We start from the raw sequence: 17988 nt of genomic DNA, 5'->3' as shown, positions 1-17988 counted from the left end.
AATCTAGAGATGTTTTCTCTCAACATATGTACCCTGATTTATCAATGTCACTGCATTAAATTTAATAAATAAATTAAAAAAAAAAAAAGAATGTCCAGAAGGGGATAAGAAGGGGTGGGGGGGGTGGGAATACAGATTTGCCTTGAATGTGTGTCTGACCACTGTCCTTCTCTCTGAGTGTGCAGAGAAGTGGGTAGTTTGTGAAGTCACTCTCCTCTCCCCTGCCTCCTCCTGACGTTTAACTGGGCCTGCAAGTCGATCAAATGGTGCGTTGCCTGTGTGAAGCCCTAAGCCAAGTAGAGGGGCATGGGCTTGGCACTTTAAATGACACCTCTAGATGCTAGTTAACTACAACACCCATGCATTTACAAGGCCAGCCCGTCACCTACTCTGGTACTGGAAAACCGTATCTATGGTTTTTGTTGAGAAATATCCAATGGCCCTGGCTGGTTTGCTTAGTGGTAGAGTGTTGGCCAGGTGTGTGGATGTCCCAGGTTTGATTCCCAGTCAGGGCACACAGGAGAAGTGACCATCTGATTCTCCACCCCTCCCCCTTCTTTCTCTCTCTCTCTCTCTCTCTCTCTCTCTCCCCTCCCACAGCCATGGCTCAAATGGTTCAAGCAAGTTGGCCCAGGGTGCTGAGGATGGCTCCATGGCCTCATCTCAAGTGCTGAAATAGCTCAGTTGCTGAGCAATGGAGCAGTGGCCCCAGATGATGGGCAGAAGATTGGCAGAGAATGGGCAGAGGATGGTCCAATAGGGGGCTTGTTGGGTGGATCCAGGTCATGGCACATGCAACAGTTTGTCTCCCTGCCTCCCTGCCTCTCACTTAAAAAAAAAAAAAAAAAAAAAAAAAGGAAATATTGAGCTTGAGAGATGCAAGTCTCTACCATGTACTATGGGAGCTCCTACGGTCCACATGTGACATGACCCTTGGAGGAGTCAACAGCAAAGGACTTAATTTTCCCCTTGATCCTTTCCCCCAGAAAATTAAGCTATTACTCCACACACCACGCACACACACACACACACATGTGCACACATCCCACTGAGTTGGCATTCACTCCCTGTGGCCTTAGGATGACTTTAAAGAGAGCAGCCCCATTTTCGCAGGAAGCTTCTGTGGTTGACCGAGAACTACGCTATTGGTCACACACACCTGCTTGTTCTCTGTGGTTCTTTGAGCTCAAAGAACCTTGCTGACTGTCTTCTATAATGCCTCCTCACTTCCTTCTCAGGATGATTCTTTGCAGGGACATGAATTCCCCAAAGCCTCCCTGAGCTGAGTCAGGCTGAACCCTGCCAGTAGGAGGGGTTTATAAAATGACAGAGCCACTCCTGTGCAAATTGGCCAGGGTCCCGTGGCGGCGTGGGTCCCAAGGGCCGCTGGCCCGGTCTGGGAGGCGTTCCTCATACAGGGCCTCCTGTGGGCGGTCCCCAGCTCCCCCGGCCTCTTACGAACCTTATTGAGGCGCCTTATTTCATATTCGTAGTGTTCCCTCTTCCTGTCCACGAGAACATTTTTCTCCTTTAGCAGCTTATTTTCTTTCTTCAACTCATGGAGTTCTTCACGCAGGTTCTCCTGTCCCTTCTGAAGCAGAGAGTAAGAAAACAAAAGGGATGCCTCTCAGGTGATCCAGGAAGGCAGGCCGTCTTCTGAACTGTGACACCCCCGCCCTTCTGGGCTCCCACCAGCATCACCGCTGGGCAGCATTCTCTGGTGGAGGGCAGGGCTGGCGCGGTAGAGACCTTCCTTTTGTCCCTCATGCTATGAGGTCTGAAGACCTCACAGAAAAGGGTGTCAGAAGTCCCCCATCTCATGTTCAAGCCAGTCTGCAGAGTAAGCTAGTTCCCATGCCCTGTTCCAATGTGAGGGATCACTGACTCAGTCAATGTCATCAAAAATCCTAAAAGGACAACCATGTCATGGCAACAACAACAACAACAAAATGACGATCTCTAGGCCCAGCCAGGCCCCAGCCTGGACCAGAGGGAAGGATCAGGGAATACGGTTATCCTGAGCTCTGTGCTGCTATGGTTACCGCCTTTCAGAGGGTGAGAGCAGCAGGTCCCACCGCCATCACGCCTCCCACCCAGTTACAGGTCACCGTCAAGGCGTCCAGGGTGTGCGGTGAGTGAGGCAGGCTTCGTTGCTGGGACAACAGCAGGCTGTGGAGTTAGACCACCGCTGAATCTCCCGGTTTTATATTCCGGATAGTGACCTTGGCATGGAGTGAGCTGGATTCTTAATGGGCCTGAGACTTTTTAACCCAGGAAAATGAATATGCCTGAATATAGTAGGCAAATCAAGATGAGAGAACAGCTCATCTGTGCACTGAAGTATATTATTTTAGGAATTAATATCCCTCAATACAGTGATTAGATGCGAGACATCTACTGTCTGCGAGTCGTTTTCCTCCAAGTGCAAACATTTCTGCTTGCGGTTAGGTGAGCAGAACAGGCCCATGCCCTCAGAAAGCGGACCCGTGGTCACTTCCTGACGTAGCCCCATCTAAGAGAGAACGATTTCAACTAGAAAATGGTCCCAGCTGCGTGAGGACAAGACTATTCTGCTTCCCGGTCAAAGCAAAGCTGGGAAAGGGGGAGGGTTGCCTGGCCGAGAGGGAGACTGAGCCTGTGTCCACTGTCTCACTGTGACCAAGGGTCCCCGAGCACATCCGCCTGCCGCTGTCGGCGCTGCTCTGAGATACGCTGTCAAAGCACAGCCGGTGCCTGGAACCCTCAGTTGGGAGGCACCGCCTGGAGGTGTTTGCTTGTCTTGTTTTTCTGCATACACCTTAGAAAAGAGAGCCGTCAGAGCTGAAGGTTCTCCATCGGTAGTTTTTCTACAACATCTAGGCAGGCCAGTGACTCTCACCCTGACGGCACCGCCTGGCTCTCAGCAGGGACGAATGAGCCCCCAGGGTCCGGGGAACACAGGTGCACATCCTCTCTCACCATGCACTCTGCTGTCAGCATTGGCACATCCCCCAACCCCTTTCTCTCTCGGCTTCCTCATCCTTAACATGGCAGCAAAGACAATCTCTTCCCTGGAGGGCTGAGACTATCAAAGGCCATATAAAAAGAGGGAGGTACTTTTTTAAATGTTCTATATTTCTTATTATGAAAATATGACCTATATGTAAAGCTCTCTGTAAACTGAAAAACAGCTGCACCAATACAAGGTATTGTCATGTTATTGTTCAGTGTGAGTGAAAAAGGAAGAAGGAGAAGAAGAAAGAGGAGAAAAAAAAGAAGAGGAGAAGGAGGAGGAAGAGGAAGAGGAAGAGAAGGAGAAGGAGAAGGAGAAGGAAGAAGGAGAAGGAGAAGGAGGAGAAGGAGGAGGAAGAAGAGGAGGAGGAGGAGGAGAAGAAGAGGAAGAAGAAGAAGGAGGAGGAGGAGGAGGGGAGGAAGAAGAAGAAACAACTGAATTATCTCTGTGGCTGAAACACCCTAGAAAGATGTCACCCGACCCGCAGCTCAGTGTCCAGATGGTGCATCCCGCCGGCCTGTTGATGTGAAAGAGGAGGAAGTGTGGGAATCCCGTTCCTGCTGAGGCCCAAGAAGTGGCCCCTGTCTGTGGCCCCAGGGACATGCTTGACTGTCCACCCTCAAACACAGCTCACCTCTTCTCTCTGCGGCTGCTCCTGGGCCAGGTCACGGGGCCTGTCGCTGTCCCTCAGGCTGGGAGGCCGCTCTGTCCCCAGGGTGCCCAGGAACCTCTCTGTGGTCTCCAGTTTTGTCTTCAGCTCAGCAACCTGAGGAAGTCGGCAGACACAGTTGCAGACCTCTCTTCTGGAGGTCACATCTGGGGTCGGTTCCCAGCCTTCGAACATGGGACAGCCAGGCCCTCCTCCTGGGCAAGTCACCCTGGACAGGGACCACTCCCCACTGCCCTAATAAAGGTTGGGACATCTGCATTTAAAAAGGAGTGTCTTCTACGGGGGGCTGGGAAGGGTTGCCCCTCACTCCGCCTCCAGCTTCTCTCTCCCTTCTCCGAACCACACCACTCCCAGGGGAATCAGGAGTTAGAGCTCAGAAAGGGACCCTGTGGGGGCCGACATTCTACCTCAGCTCTCACAGGGTGGCAGTGAGGGGCCCGGGAGTCGGTGTGTACACCCCCCAGCTGAGGAAAGTGGACACGACCTTCAACTCATCTAACCTGCAGCTTGACCTGCCATGAGAGGCCACGTGAGTCCTCAGTGTGAGGACTGTCCAGGGGAGAATCTTCAGGGATGGTGCTTCCCCAAGGAGGACATGACACACCCACTCTCCACCCCAGGGCCTCCCAGACCAGCAGGCTGCGCAGGAAAGCATGTTAAACATCCCAGGGATCCTGCTCTTTATAACCTGGAGTCTCCAAAGCATCCCTGTGCTCTGTGCTACACGGTGACCTGCCCACAGCCCAGCGTGATGGGGACCTGCCCACAGCCCAGTGTGATGGGAACATCACCCCCCTCTTTCTAAAGCCAATACTCCCCGGTGTCAATATGGGGACAAGAGGGAGCAGCAGTGCCACCCTCCTCCCTTGTGGGCAAGTTTCTTAATTCTGAATTCTTTGTGGGGGGGGGTGGTTACTTTCTCTTTTCTCTGTATTTTAAAAATGTGAAATGATTCTTCCATTCTAAAATTGACTTTGACCTATTAAAGAGATTTTTTTCCAAGAAAAAAAAAAAAAGACTTTCTCCCCAAAGCCAGAGCTGCTGACAGAGAGAAGAGGGGAGGCCCTGCCTCCCACCCCACGTCTCCCGCAGCCACCGGGCGCAGAATTGCTCCTGCTCTCCAGGTAAAGAGTTGGAGCGTTCGCCTCGTGTGACACAGTGTGCACCCAAGATCGTCCCTCATATCAGGTGGAATCCGGTGGGCTTATGGGTGCTTGTCACACAGCCAAGGCCAGGGGACCCTGGGAACGCCGATAACTGTGCAAGGAGGTCTAGAGACAGCTCTAGGAGGGGTGATGTGTAGTAAACTTTTGTTTTGTTGGCCTTGCTCAAGACAACTCACCGATACTGGGCATTCATCTTCCGTAGCAAGAGTCCAATAGCACAGTCTGCACCCTGCCCTACTTTCCAGCTGTCAGGGCTCCCCAAGTCCCGCCCCCCGAAACCACCAAAAACCTGCATGGGCTTGGTCCCCCTTCCCCCATGCCCCATGTGATTCATTTAAAGCAGATCCCAGACGGAGACGGGTGTTTACCTTTCTTTCATACAACCCCTTCATGCTTCTAAATTGCTGATCCCACTGCTGGTTCACGTCCAGGAGCTGGAACGATTAACATTCGGCAAATCAACCAAGGGGTTCTGCCTGTTTGGAAATTTGGCTGAAATGAAATCTCTTCTTGAGGTTACTAAGATTTGGGGAGCCCCTGAGTGAAGACAGGAGTCCTTCCATCATGTTCTGGTAGGGCTGGGAAGTGCGATTAAACAGTTGTTTTGGGTCTTATCACATCTAGTCCACTGACTGGTTTATTAGCAACTTGTAGTTTTGCTTAGTTATGTGAATTTTAACCTTCTTTGTTTAATCCAACCAGAATCTGATAAAAACGTGTTAAGTATAGCTGGTTTTCTGTAAGATTCATGAAAATATAATAGGCCTTTTCCCCAAAAAAAACCTTTCCATATTTTTCTACGTGCTTATGTTGATTATTTTAATAAAATATTTTTTCCAGCTTTTTAAAAGCAAAATTTATTTTAATGAGTTCCAAACTCCACTCACTGGTAATCATTTGCTTGCAATAATGGCTTTTTAAAGTCCATGCATGATTTGTAATATGGATCAACAAATGGGTAACTTCTTGAAAGTATAGGGTTTTAAGGAATAACAGTTTGTTCATAAAACAATATTTAGAAATAAATTAGTCTGCAAGCAGCTTGAAGGTTTTAAACTATGTGCTAAATAGAAGGAAGAAGAAAAAAAACAACACTGTGACCTGTGTCTTTAGTTTTCTTCTAAAGGGAGTCTGCAATTTCCTACATTAAGAGAAATCCCAACACTTACCAACACATACATTGAGAAGATAGTCACGACGACTAAGAAGTAGCTAGACTTTCTCCTAATTACCAAACAAAATGTCTAATCTGGAGCGGCAGTTACTAGGTAATTCTCAATGCTGGAAATAGATACGGGTGCTTACCAACAGACTGTCTAATTTATGGCAGTGTACCTGAGCTGTTGGCATTTAGGGGATTAACATTTCTCTGCCATGATCACATTACTCTGCGATAGCTCAGCAGTTTTCCAGAAGGGCGCAGTATTGTATGCGGTGTCAGAGAGAGTTGAAGGCACCAGAGTCGACAACAGGAAGGCGGTAATGCACCGAACTGTTGGAAGGGCAATGACAAAATTGACAACAGGCACAGTGCTCAACTCACTATGCCTTTCAACTCTTTCTCTCTCAAGAAGAGACAAGAGGTTCTAACATTCATGGAACTCAGGAAAGAGGAACTCGAAAAATAGGACCCATCCCATTCCCAATGTCGTCTTGGAAACAAACCTTTTGTTTTTCTGGTGCTACCCCTGAACCTCCAGCAGTTGAATGCCCGACTCATGAAGTCATAGCACCTAAGTCAACTCTACTCAAAGCCTCTGACAGTTTGAGTTTGGAGGTGTGTCCAGCTGCCAGGCATCCAGGGCACAGGTGATAAGCTCACCTGGCCCATGTGGAGGAAACATCCAAGCTTTGAGGAGATTAAGGCGCTCATTCTGGGATTTATGACTGTCATTCAGTTGTGCAAACACTGTGAGACCCAGTAGGGGATAAGTAGGTGACTGAGAAGAGGTTTTTGTGTCAAAATAACAAAGTCCAAACCTAGAGATAATTACTGTGACCCAGTAGCAAAATGAGAGGCTCTGGGTGGTACTCTCTCAGTTTGATCCTCAGCCTTAGTTCATGGTATATGTTGATTCAATGAATATTTCATACTTACCTCTTGTCTCTGTTTTTCCAAGCATCTGATCTTCTGTTCAAGAGAGTCTGTTGAGTAGTTTCTTGATGGTTTAGCACCCTTGGGGGGGGGGGGGGGAGATGAGGAAAGAAAATGAACTATAACAAACGGGAAAAATACTGTCCTTTACAAGCGCCATGGTTTTGGCAAACTCATGTTGTGATTTATAAGGCAACATCTTATTCTAGCAGTAACAATGCTCACACCATAGTCCTTCACCGAGACCTGTGGATGAATAAGCTCTATATGACATTCTAGACTCTTATAGATAAATCCATTACCAAAAATCATTCTCTAATAAGTTACAAATGTGTCTGTGTAATAGGCAAGCATGGAATTAGAATTTTATGAATCTGGACTTCAATTCTTTGAAAAATAATTAAAATTCAGAATCTAATGCATATACAAGTCTGACATGTTTAAAGGATACATGTTAGGTATTTACATAGCAAACATTTCTTTAAAAAATCACTTTTGTAGGTGTGTTTATGATCTGGGGAGCAGCCCTAGGCTGGGTGAATGTCCAAGGAAGGAATAGAAGCAGCCAGGAAAACAGACCAACACATACAGTTAAAAGGCAGAAAATCGATCCACTGGCCACCTCGATGACCTTTATACAGTTCATTTATAGAGGTGGCATGGGCGTCGGTTGTGTAATTTTAACCAGACTTTTGAAAAAAGCCGCTAGCTGACAAATTTAGATTAGTTATAAATCATGGGCACAGTGAAAAAGTTAACCACTTTTTTTTTTTAATTTTTAAATTTTTTTTGGTTAGAGGTGGGAGTTTCCTTTAAAGAAAACACAAAAGCTCTGGAAACTGACTGCCATCTGCCTACATTGACCACCAGCAAAGCTCATTTGAGTACTGTTTTCTCCAACCCAACAGCCCTGCTACCAGCTCCCCTCTGAGTCACGTAGCCATACAATGAGTTGGGTGATAAGGGTGGCCCCTATCTAAATCCGCTGCCCAGTTTCAGGCTCCATAGTTATTACAGACCACACAAGTGCTTCAAAATAGCCACAAACAATTAAGAAATGTATTCAGAACACGGTGGCCTCTGCCAGAAACATTGACAGGAAATGCTGTTTTGCAATCATTGAGGGAGTGCAAGGATTTTTTTTTATTATTATTAGAAATGGTTTATAAAACTGTCTTCCTATCCCTTCTCTCTTTACCTCAGTTTCACTCAAGGTTTTAGGCTTTGATGCTATTTTACCTCTCAGTAGATGCACTGCTGAACTTTCTTAGCTTCTTCCTGTTTGGATGCGTGTACAATGAAAACCACTTGTTAACCGGGACTGTGACACTCTTCCATGGGTCAACAAATTCAGAATGAGTATACTTGTTTTTGACTTCAAGCTGCCTTGGCTGAGTGCCAGAGTGACATCAAAATCCAGGTGATAAGTATGTTGGGTCCTATAATTGGGCTTTCCCTTTTTAGGGAGGCTTCCAAGAGACTGGATGCATTCTGGATCAGAACAGACTATAAACCTCAAGCAGCTTTGATCTGGACAACGCTGAGATCCATTGCTGCTCAGCGGATCCTGAGCTCAGCCGAGCCCAGGTGCAGGGAGCCCGGACTGCAGACCAAGTGGTTCTCAGCACTGGAAGGCATTCGAGTTGCCGTGGGAGCTGGCTGGCCACAGGGCACCATGAACCCTGACCCGAATGTTGGAGAAGGGAGCCAGAGCACCTCTATTTTCTTTTCCATAGACTTCATTTTTTTTTCTTAGAGCAGTGTAAGTTTGTCACAAAATTGAGTAGAAAGTACAGAGATTTCCCATATTCCTGCTGCCTCCCCCACACTGAAGTAGCTCTCCCCGCCATCAACCACCCCTACCGGAGGGGTACATCTGTTACAGCAGCTGAACCCACAGTACCTTGTCATTATCATCCAATCCATGATTGTACATTGTTATTATTATTAGAAATGACTTATAAAACCGTTTTCCTATCTCTTCTCTAATTACCTCTGTGTCATTCAAGGTTTTAGGGTTTGATGATATTTTATTCATCAAACCCCTCTTGGGTTTTAGACACATGTATAGCGTAACGTGTCTACCTTTATAGTATCTCACCACATTCATCAATACCCTTTTTAAAATTTACACTGAACTGAATTCTTCTAAGCCAAGAGCAAACCATGAAACACATAGCATGGGGAAGCGAAGAGGGTGGGATTCAATCTCTCACTTTGTGCAAGAAAAACGAGGCTCAGAGCGGTCGAAGGCAGTGCCACGGTCATCTGGCCATTGTTTCTGGGTGACAGATGTTGTTGGAAACTACAGAGCAGATTTCAGCTGAGGAAAGCCAGCCAGCCCCATCGGCACTCTGCATCTTGGCCTCAGCAGCCGTTGGAAACGCCGCTCCGCCAGCCCAGCCCTGGGAGGTGTGCCCTTACCTTGGTGTGCTCTGCAGGACCTCCCGCAGTGCCCGGTGCAGCCACGCCCGGCACACGGTGTGCCATGGAAGCGGTTTCTCCCGGCGTCTTGGAAAGCAGAAAGAAAAAAAAGAAAAAGAAAAAGAAATAAAATGTTCCTTAAGGTGTGTTTTTTCAAGAGTGACCAAGTACAAAAATTTTTCAAAAAGACTGATGACACATTAGCTCATAATAAGAGACAACGGCCTTCATCTTTTTTTTGTTGTTGTTGTTTTAGTTTTTGGGGTTTGTTTTTTTTTTTTGCATTACAGAGAAGACAAGTGCCTCTGTCTGCTCATACACAGAATAAGGTTATCAGACCAGCAACTGTGATTTTAACGTCTCCCCTCTTCCAAAGAGGGATTTCCCGGGATGTCTCAAGTAGGCAGGCCGTGACTAAGCCGACAGATAGGCAGATGGATCAGCCTGGCTGTGGTATGTAAATCGCCACTCCGCCTTTCCTGGCAGTGTCTCCCAGTGGTGGAGGAAGTCGCTGCAGAAAGCCTGGGTGGACCGGCTCTTGGCTCGGGTGCCCGGCAGCCATCCCTTCCTTGTACTTTCCCATGGCAGTTAGGTAACTGTTGACTTTCTGACAGCTCAGCTAATTGCTTCCCTAAAGGCAGGGGTTCCTGGCAGTGCCCCACAGATGTGAGCTTAGCTGTGTGCAACTTCGTGGGTGAGTCATCCCCCAGTTCTCTAAGGGCTGTGCATCTTAGGGGATGAAAAGAGAAAATAGTAACACACGGTGGAGGAGATGGGCATGTGTTGGCCAAGCTCATCTCCTCTCTTGGCAGAACACTGGAAACTTGCCTCTCAGGTTGAAGGCTATCTTTTCCATGGGTGAAGTCCAGGTTTTTCTCCAGGACTCACTGGGACTAAAATCCTCCCAGTACTACCCTTGTAGCCTTATTGGTGGGCTCTTGTCCTATAAGGGGTGCATCATAGAGCACGAGACCTCCTTCTGGACTCAGAGGAAGCACAGCAAAAGACAAGGCAAGGCTACATGGGCAAAGAGTATGCTGCCAAAAGGAGAGGGAAAGCCTTTACCGTCGATCGCATAATTCACATTTTTATTTTGACCTCTCTCCATGAGATATCCAGGTACGTGTAGCATAAATCCTAAAGCTCCTGAAATTCAAGACTCTTTAAAAGGGAATGTCCTGGCCAGAGATCTCAGCTGGTTAGAGCATCATCCTGAAGTGCAAAGGTTGCTGGTTCAATCTCTGGTCAGGGCACATGCAGGAGCAGCTCGATGTTCCTGTCTATCTCTCTCTTTCTCTCCCTTCCTCTCTCACTGAAATCAATAAATAAAAATTTAAAAAGTGTTTTAAAAAAATAATACAAATAAAAGGGAATAAGTGGGCATCCGGAAGCTGGCCCTCTGGTTTCCCCCTCCTGTTGTCTCACTCTCCAACCCTTCCTGGGCCCCAGCCACACTGACTCCCCCCAGTTCCTGAAATGCGTCCCAGCTGGTCACGCACGCTGCCCCCTCTTCCCAGCACTCTCTCCCTGTGGGCCCTCCACTCTGGTGGCTGCCGGCCTTGTCTGACCTCTCCCCGCCCACCCAAGCAGAGCGTTTCACGTTGGCAATATAGCATCGGCCAGAGCGTCTTTATACGCTGGTGTGTTCACCTCTGCGTCCACAGTCCCAGGCCCAGAGCAGGTGTTCAACACATTTTGCTGAATAAACACACAGATGACTAGCTACATACCAGATTTATACACATTCTGTGTGTGTGTGCGTGTTTACTTTTTGCTGGTTTCTCGATCTGTCCAGGGGTACACTCGAGTCAAATACACTGACATTTCCTTAAGGCAGGAGTCGGGAACCTATGGCTCGCGAGCCAGATGTGGCTCTTTTGATGGCTGCATCTGGCTCACAGACAAATCTTTAATAAAAAAAATAATAACGTTAAAAATATAAAACATTCTCATGTATTACAATCCATTCATTTCCTACCGCTCATGTTCATGGTTGCGGGTAGCTAGAGCCAATCACAGCTGTCCTCCAGGACAACACCAAATTTTTATTGGATAATGTGTAACATACATGGGTCGTTGTATGGCTCTCATGGAATTGCATTTTAAAATATGTGGCGTTCATGGCTCTCTCAGCCAAAAAGTTTCCTGACCTCTGCCTTAAGGCAATATCCAAACATACGAATGAGGATCAAATTGTTCAAAGATCTAAATGGGAGAAGGTATGACTCATGTATGACTCTGACTTAGGAGAGAGAAGAAGAGAATTCCTGGAAACGGACACTTCATTAACAGTAAAAGCTGCTGGCCAGGAAAAAAAAAAAGAGACAATAATGTGACAATATTTTTCTTCCAATGCATGCACACGGACACACACACACACCTTAGTTATATAGATAGTTCTAAGTTCCCATCAGCCTTATCTGTGTATTTGGTAATCATCGCCAAGTAGATATTGTAACATTGACCTCTTTTTCTGGCTAGGAGGCACATCCTGGGCGCTGTCGCCCATGGGGGCTCTCTGTCCAGGTGCCCTGGGCACTCACTGTTGCACCGTGGTTGCTTCTACTGAACAGAAATCCTCATGCTAATCCCTTTGCCTCTTCTCTTGGCAGCTGAACAGCAGACGGATTTGCTGCTACTCCAGAGAGCCGCGGGGTAACTGATCAGTGAAGAGTAACTCCTGGAGAGCTCCAGTTTGGCTTGAGACCAAAGGAACGTGCACCAGACCAGCCCCGAACATTCCCCACGACGTGTGCCTGCCCCTCCCTTCCCCCTCTCACACGGGCTGCATGCTCTGCGTCTGCCTTCTAGTCAAGCCTTTTTTTCCACGCGATGTCTTACTGGCTGCTGTAACTCACAGAGAAACAGACATACCATTCCACGTTTCCAAGGTAATGGTGAAGAGTCCTCATCTCTCAAGTGACGACTACTATTGATATATATGTTATCAAGTAACTGATCAGGAGAAATATGGTGAAGGGAAGGCCCAAGCAATGACTAGTCACTAGTCTGTGACTATTATTTAAGTTGAGATAATCTTCTCAAATGTAGTCCAAGAAAAAGCATCACATTTCTACAAAGCTAGAGCCTTTTTTTTTTTTACAGATAAGATAAACAGGGTCATTAATATCCTTGTAGAATGGAGGAGGAGGTGTTGAAAAACCTCCTTTGCTTCCTGAATCTCTTTGTGTGATTCTTTTAAGCGAATGTGCCATCTAAGTGGGAGACTGAGTTGGTCTACTGCTGATTAAAGACCCGATTGCAGAAGCCAGTCACAGGGATTCAGATCTCAGTGCCACCACCCACTGCTCGTGCCTTTGGGAGAGAGGTGTAAGGCCCCTGGTGTCAGCTTTCATCCTGTGAACATGGGGAGAGTAACAGTGTCCTCTTCCTAGCATTTCTATCTGTGACTATACATATAGGAGCTTAGATACTAATAATTACAGGGCCTTAAGGACAGGACCATCAGTCAAATAATTTATGCAATAAGTACTATGACAAACGGAAAGGGACATCATCACTCTCTTTTTTTTCCTAGCAAGAGAAAGAGAGAGATGGACAGACGGACAGGGACAGACAGGAAGGGAGAGAGATGAGAGGCATCAACTCATATTTGCAGCACCTTAGTTACTCATTGATTGCTCTCTCATACGTGCCTTGACCTGGGAGGCTCCAGCTGAACCAATGACCTCTTTCTCAAGCCAGTGACCCTGGGCTCTAGCCAGCAACCTTGGGCTTCAAGTCAGTGACTTTTGGGCTTAAGCCAATGACCATGGGGTCCTGTCTATGATCCCACACTAAAAGCTGGTTGACCTCATGCTCAAGCCGGATGAGACCACATTCAATCCGACAACCTTGGGGTTTCGAACTTGGGTCCTCAGCATCCTAGGCTGATGCTCTATCCACTGCACCGCCGCCTGGTTAGGCAGGGGGCATCATCTTTTTAGATATCATTTTCTATGCATTTGGCAATGAGTGGGATCCAAGTGCAAATAAGCAAAGGTCCCTGCTTCCAATGAAATTTTTATCTACATATAATATAGGTATACATAATTATGTGTGTGTACATGCACATGAGTGTGTGAGTGTATGTGTATGTGTTTGAAGCACTTGAGGAGGGTGAGCTCATTGTCAGTCTTAACTGTTACACTGGGCCTTGTGGGGTGCGCAGGACTTAGATGGGCAGAGGAAGCTGAGACAGCTGCTGTTCGGGGAGAAATGTAAATGGAACAGAGATGGCCAAGCTTAGCAGGCAGGACTTCAGCTGCCCTGGAACAAGGCGACACGCCCCACGGGAGCCTCAAGACCTCCCTGTTTAATGAGGCAGTGGTGAGGTGAAATCAGCATGCCTTTTTCTAACTTCTCCAAAATGGGAGCTTTCGTGTTGGCTTCCTGATTTTATTCCCATGGAAATTCTTACGAGAGCATCCAGTAGTAACTGGTATCTGCCTCTGTGTCAAAGCCTAGCACCATCGTTTACTAGTTAGGTAACCTTGGGCAAGATGCTTGGCATCTCTGGACCGACCCAGCCATTGTCATCTTATACCTGGATGACAACAATAACCTGATGTCCTCCAGCATCCACTCTTTCTCCTCCCCCAGCTCTGATCGACACAGCAGCCACTGTGAGTCTGTCCAATATGTCATTTCCTGTCACGGCTCTGCTCAAAACCTGTCAGTGGCTTTCACCTCACACAGAGTGAAAGCAGGATTCCTCAGAGTGGCCCCAGGGTCCTCTGCATTGCAGCATGGGCTTCTCACACCTCTCTGTCAGCACTGCCCCGTGTCTCTCTGCTCCCTGTCCTGGCCATACTGCCGTCCCGTGAACCTGCCCTGCATACTTCTTGTTCTCTGCCAAGAATTATTTTTTTTAATTAACTCCTTTTGTGCAATTTTATTTTGAAATACCTCAAAAAGTAACATGAATTGATGGAGGAAAGAGGGTGGGAAGATGGGTAGCTAGCTATGCGATAACCAGGTAGATTAAAACCTTAACGGCAAAATCTAAACGTGGGTGGGTGGTGCATACCATAACATCCTTTCAACTTTGCTTTGTTTGATGTTTTTATTTATTATTTATTTTTTTATTAAGTGAGAGGAGGGGAAGCAGAGACAGACTCCCACATGCACCGCAACCGGGATCCACCTGGCAAGCCCTCTATGGGCAATCCTCTGCTCATTTGGGGTGTTTCTCTGTTGCTCAGCAAACTGAGCTATTCTTAGCACCTGATGCAGAGGCCACAGAGCCATCCTCAGTGCCTGGGGCCAACTTGCTGAAACCAATCGAGCCATGGCTACAGGAAGGGAAGACAGAGAGAGAGAAGAGAGGGGGAGGGGTGGAGAAGCAGATAGTCACTTCTCCTGTGTACTCTGACTGGAAATCAAACCCAGGACACTCACACACTGGGCTGATACTCTACCACTGAGCTAACCAGCCAGGGCATGCTTGACGGTTTTATAACAAAATGTTTGAAAGAAAATCAGAATCAAGGCATAAAATATTACACCATAATCAACAGATAGAAAAGAAGGCAGGTGAAATGACTAACGATATGACCTATTCTTTACGTCTTCCATGTGAGCCTACTCCCCAAGGTCTAGGGACTCCTCCCTCATCTATCGAACCGCTTAATTGGACACCCCAGAGCAGAGAGCTGCAGCCTGACCCCTGGGTTGGGCTGGGGAGGGGACAAGTCTGGAGAGACTTTTTCTGCACCGCCTCCGTCCACAGCGGGGACCCCAACGCTCCAGACAGAGAGGTCCTGAGATGGACAGTGCACCTAGAGTGGTAGGAAAGTAGAACCAGACCATTCCTGTGTCCTCAAGAAAGATGCAGACGTGGCCAACTAAGGTTTCACCGCATTCAGGAGGCTTCACCATCAAGCTGAGGAGTACGTAGTAGTTCTGACAGGGACCTGAGGGCAGGGGATGACTTGAGGGGCCTGGGAGCTTCAGTGATTGGCAGTGGGGACGCAGGCCAACACAAGGCCACAAGGAGCAGGTGACATCAGCGCTAAAGGCTGTGAAAGATGGCAGAGGACTGCAGCATGAACGCCACCACCCTAAAGATACCAAAAAAATGCAGAATATCCTGATGAATTTGAATTTTAGATACACGATGAATTTTTTTGTTAGTTTTTGGTATAAGCATGTTCCCCCCAGGCAATGTTCTGTTGTTTATCTGCAGGTCAAACCTAACTTGGCATCCAGTATTTTGATTTGCCACCACTGGCAACCCTGCTCCACCTGCATCTCCGTTGCAAGGAACCCTGCCGCCCAGACTGTATGTGCCACACAGGGAGATGGGGAGGAGCACTCCCGCACGTACCCACCCTGAAGACAGCCCACCTGAGACAACCCAGACAAGGCTGTGGTCCCCTGTCTAGAAAGGGGACGGCTTGCTTGACAAAGAAGGCTTATAAAGGCACAGGATTCCAAGCCCCGCGTGGGGTTGGAAGTTCCCGGAAGAGGTCCACAGCCTGTTGCTCAACGTCTCCCTTCCCAGTTGCTCCCGAGCAAATATATTTTCCTTCCTTAATATGGTCGCGAGTTTACAGCATTTCTTAACCCAAAAGCTTGTTATTCTTGTTTACCTAATGAGGAAGGCACACCCGATGTTTTATTTTTCAAATGCGCCTGCTTAATTTGTACACATCTGGGAAAGACAATCAGAGGCGGAGGCAGAATTCCAAAAGTGGGGAGGACACCTTGGCTCCAAGTGCCTGTTCCTGTAGAAAGCCCGGACTCCGAATTCTCTTTCCTCTCTTCGCAGGCTCCTGGGTGCCTTGGAATCTAATCGGTTAGTTGTGACATGTGTTAGAATTCCTACCCAGCCCCTTCACTTCCAGGTTTGGTGGTTTCCTCCACCAACCCCTCAGTGTTGTCATGCTGTTCCTCTGGCCACCGAAGTGGTGTGACCTGGAGCTGCCAGGGCTTTGGTTTCCATGGAGGCAGAAGGTGTCCCCTGTCCCCTACCACTTGCCCCTTCCAAGGACAGCCTGTGTCTTTTGTCTCTTGTGGAACCAGGGGAAAATCCAATGATGGACAGACAACCTTTGAGTAAGAAGGTAGCTTGCTCAAAAGTATCCCTCTTCACCCAGAGGGAGCCTCAGTTTATGGCCTCCCTTCTACCCTGAGAAGTCTTCTATCCATCAGGAGGATGCCTCTCAAAATCTAGGAAGAGCTTTTGTCTTCTTTTGTGTGTGTGTGTGACAGAGAGAGGGACAGATAGGGGCAGACAGACAGGAAGGGAGAGAGATGAGAAGCACCAATTCTTGTTGTGGCTCCTTAGTTGTTCACTGATTGCTTTCTCATATGTGCCTTGACCTGGGGGCTACAGCAGAGCAAGTGACCCCTGGCTCAAGCCAGTGACCTTGGGCTTCAAGCCAGCGACCCTGGGCTCAAGCCAGCGACCTTGGGCTTCAAGCCAGTGACTTTTGGGCTCAAGCCAGTGAGCACAGGGTTATGTCTATGATCCCACACTCAAGCCAGCGACCCCATGCTCAAACTGGTGAGCCTGTGCTCAAGCTGGCAACCTCGGGGTCTCGAGCCTGGGTCCTCCACATCCCAGTCTGACGTTCTAACCACTGTGCCACCGCCTGGTCAGGTTTGTCTTTCTTCTTTTTAAGAGTTTTAATTCTTGTGTCCTTGCATCCAGTTTCATCTTATGGACCCGTGTCACTGTGTCCCTGTGGCACCTGGAGATACACCTAATAGAATAGAGTTTGAGGTGGCTGTACACAGCGAGATCTCCTTATCTGGACATCTACCCTGATGGTCGTGCACAGTGGAAGCCTTTGACATCTTCATGACGAATGGAAGGAGGAATAAGCTACAAATAAGCCACAGGCTCAACCTAACTCTCTGGGGATGTTTTGGGAAACACAACCTGGCCTCTCTCTGCACCAATCCACTTAGTTCTGAGGTTTGAATATGCTTTTAGGAGAAGACTGAAAACTGGGAGCTGGACTAGTGGATAGGAGACAGATACACAGCTCATTTAAAGGACTTCATGCAAGCTGCAGACCCTGGGCTTCAAACACCAGGCGGTGCAGCAGCCGAGCTGAGGGAGACAGGCCTTCTCTTCTCCCAAATGTGCCACCTGTTCAAACACTGCTGCGACAGGTGCACAGATCCTCACTCAACAGTGCAGCACAGATCCAAAATTCCACAGCCTCTGCCCATGGCATTACATGATGGGATTCAAAAAGGAAGACAGTGATTGTATTTTTAAAAAAAAGAATATTTTGAGGCTCAGACTAATTCTACAATAAAATAATAATAATAAATGATGACGATGGTGTGCTTCTTTAGCCCTTATACTTATAACGTGCTTTCACATTCTCGCTTACTTTGTGTTTTTGTCAAAACCCATTTTACAGCCTGACCAGGCAGTGGCACAGTGGATAGAGCATCAGACTGGGATGCGGAGGACCCAGGTTCAAAACCTCAAGATCTCTTATCTTGAGCGCGGGCTCACCAGCTTGAGTGTGGGGTGGTCGGCTTGAGGCTGGAATCACAGACATGACCCCATGGTCACTGGCTTGAGCCCAAAGGTCACTGGCTTAAAGTCCAAGGTCGCTGGTTTGAGCAAGGGGTCATTCACTCTGTTGGAGCCCCCAGGTCAAGGCACATATGAGAA

At 47.8% G+C, this 17988-nt stretch overlaps 1 protein-coding gene across 1 annotated transcript in view; it reads right to left on the bottom strand.

Annotated features, from left to right (window-relative positions):
• The window catches only part of TNIP3 (TNFAIP3 interacting protein 3), an 80178-nt gene that overhangs the window by 49660 nt on the left and 12530 nt on the right, over positions 1-17988 (bottom strand). Inside the window, exons 2-6 of the mRNA XM_066253479.1 lie at positions 9348-9434; positions 6927-7004; positions 5197-5262; positions 3627-3758; positions 1463-1591 (exon numbers count right to left, since the gene is read on the bottom strand). Of these exons, the coding sequence (XP_066109576.1) occupies positions 1463-1591; positions 3627-3758; positions 5197-5262; positions 6927-7004; positions 9348-9413 (471 nt within the window). The 5' untranslated portion in view covers positions 9414-9434. The remainder of the gene's footprint in view (positions 1-1462; positions 1592-3626; positions 3759-5196; positions 5263-6926; positions 7005-9347; positions 9435-17988) is intronic.

Source organism: Saccopteryx bilineata, chromosome 1 (assembly GCF_036850765.1).
Source record: "Saccopteryx bilineata isolate mSacBil1 chromosome 1, mSacBil1_pri_phased_curated, whole genome shotgun sequence".
NCBI classification, from domain to species: domain Eukaryota; kingdom Metazoa; phylum Chordata; class Mammalia; order Chiroptera; family Emballonuridae; genus Saccopteryx; species Saccopteryx bilineata.
The sequence above is the reverse complement of the archived record's forward strand: the minus strand, read 5'-3'. Positions and strand labels throughout refer to the sequence as shown.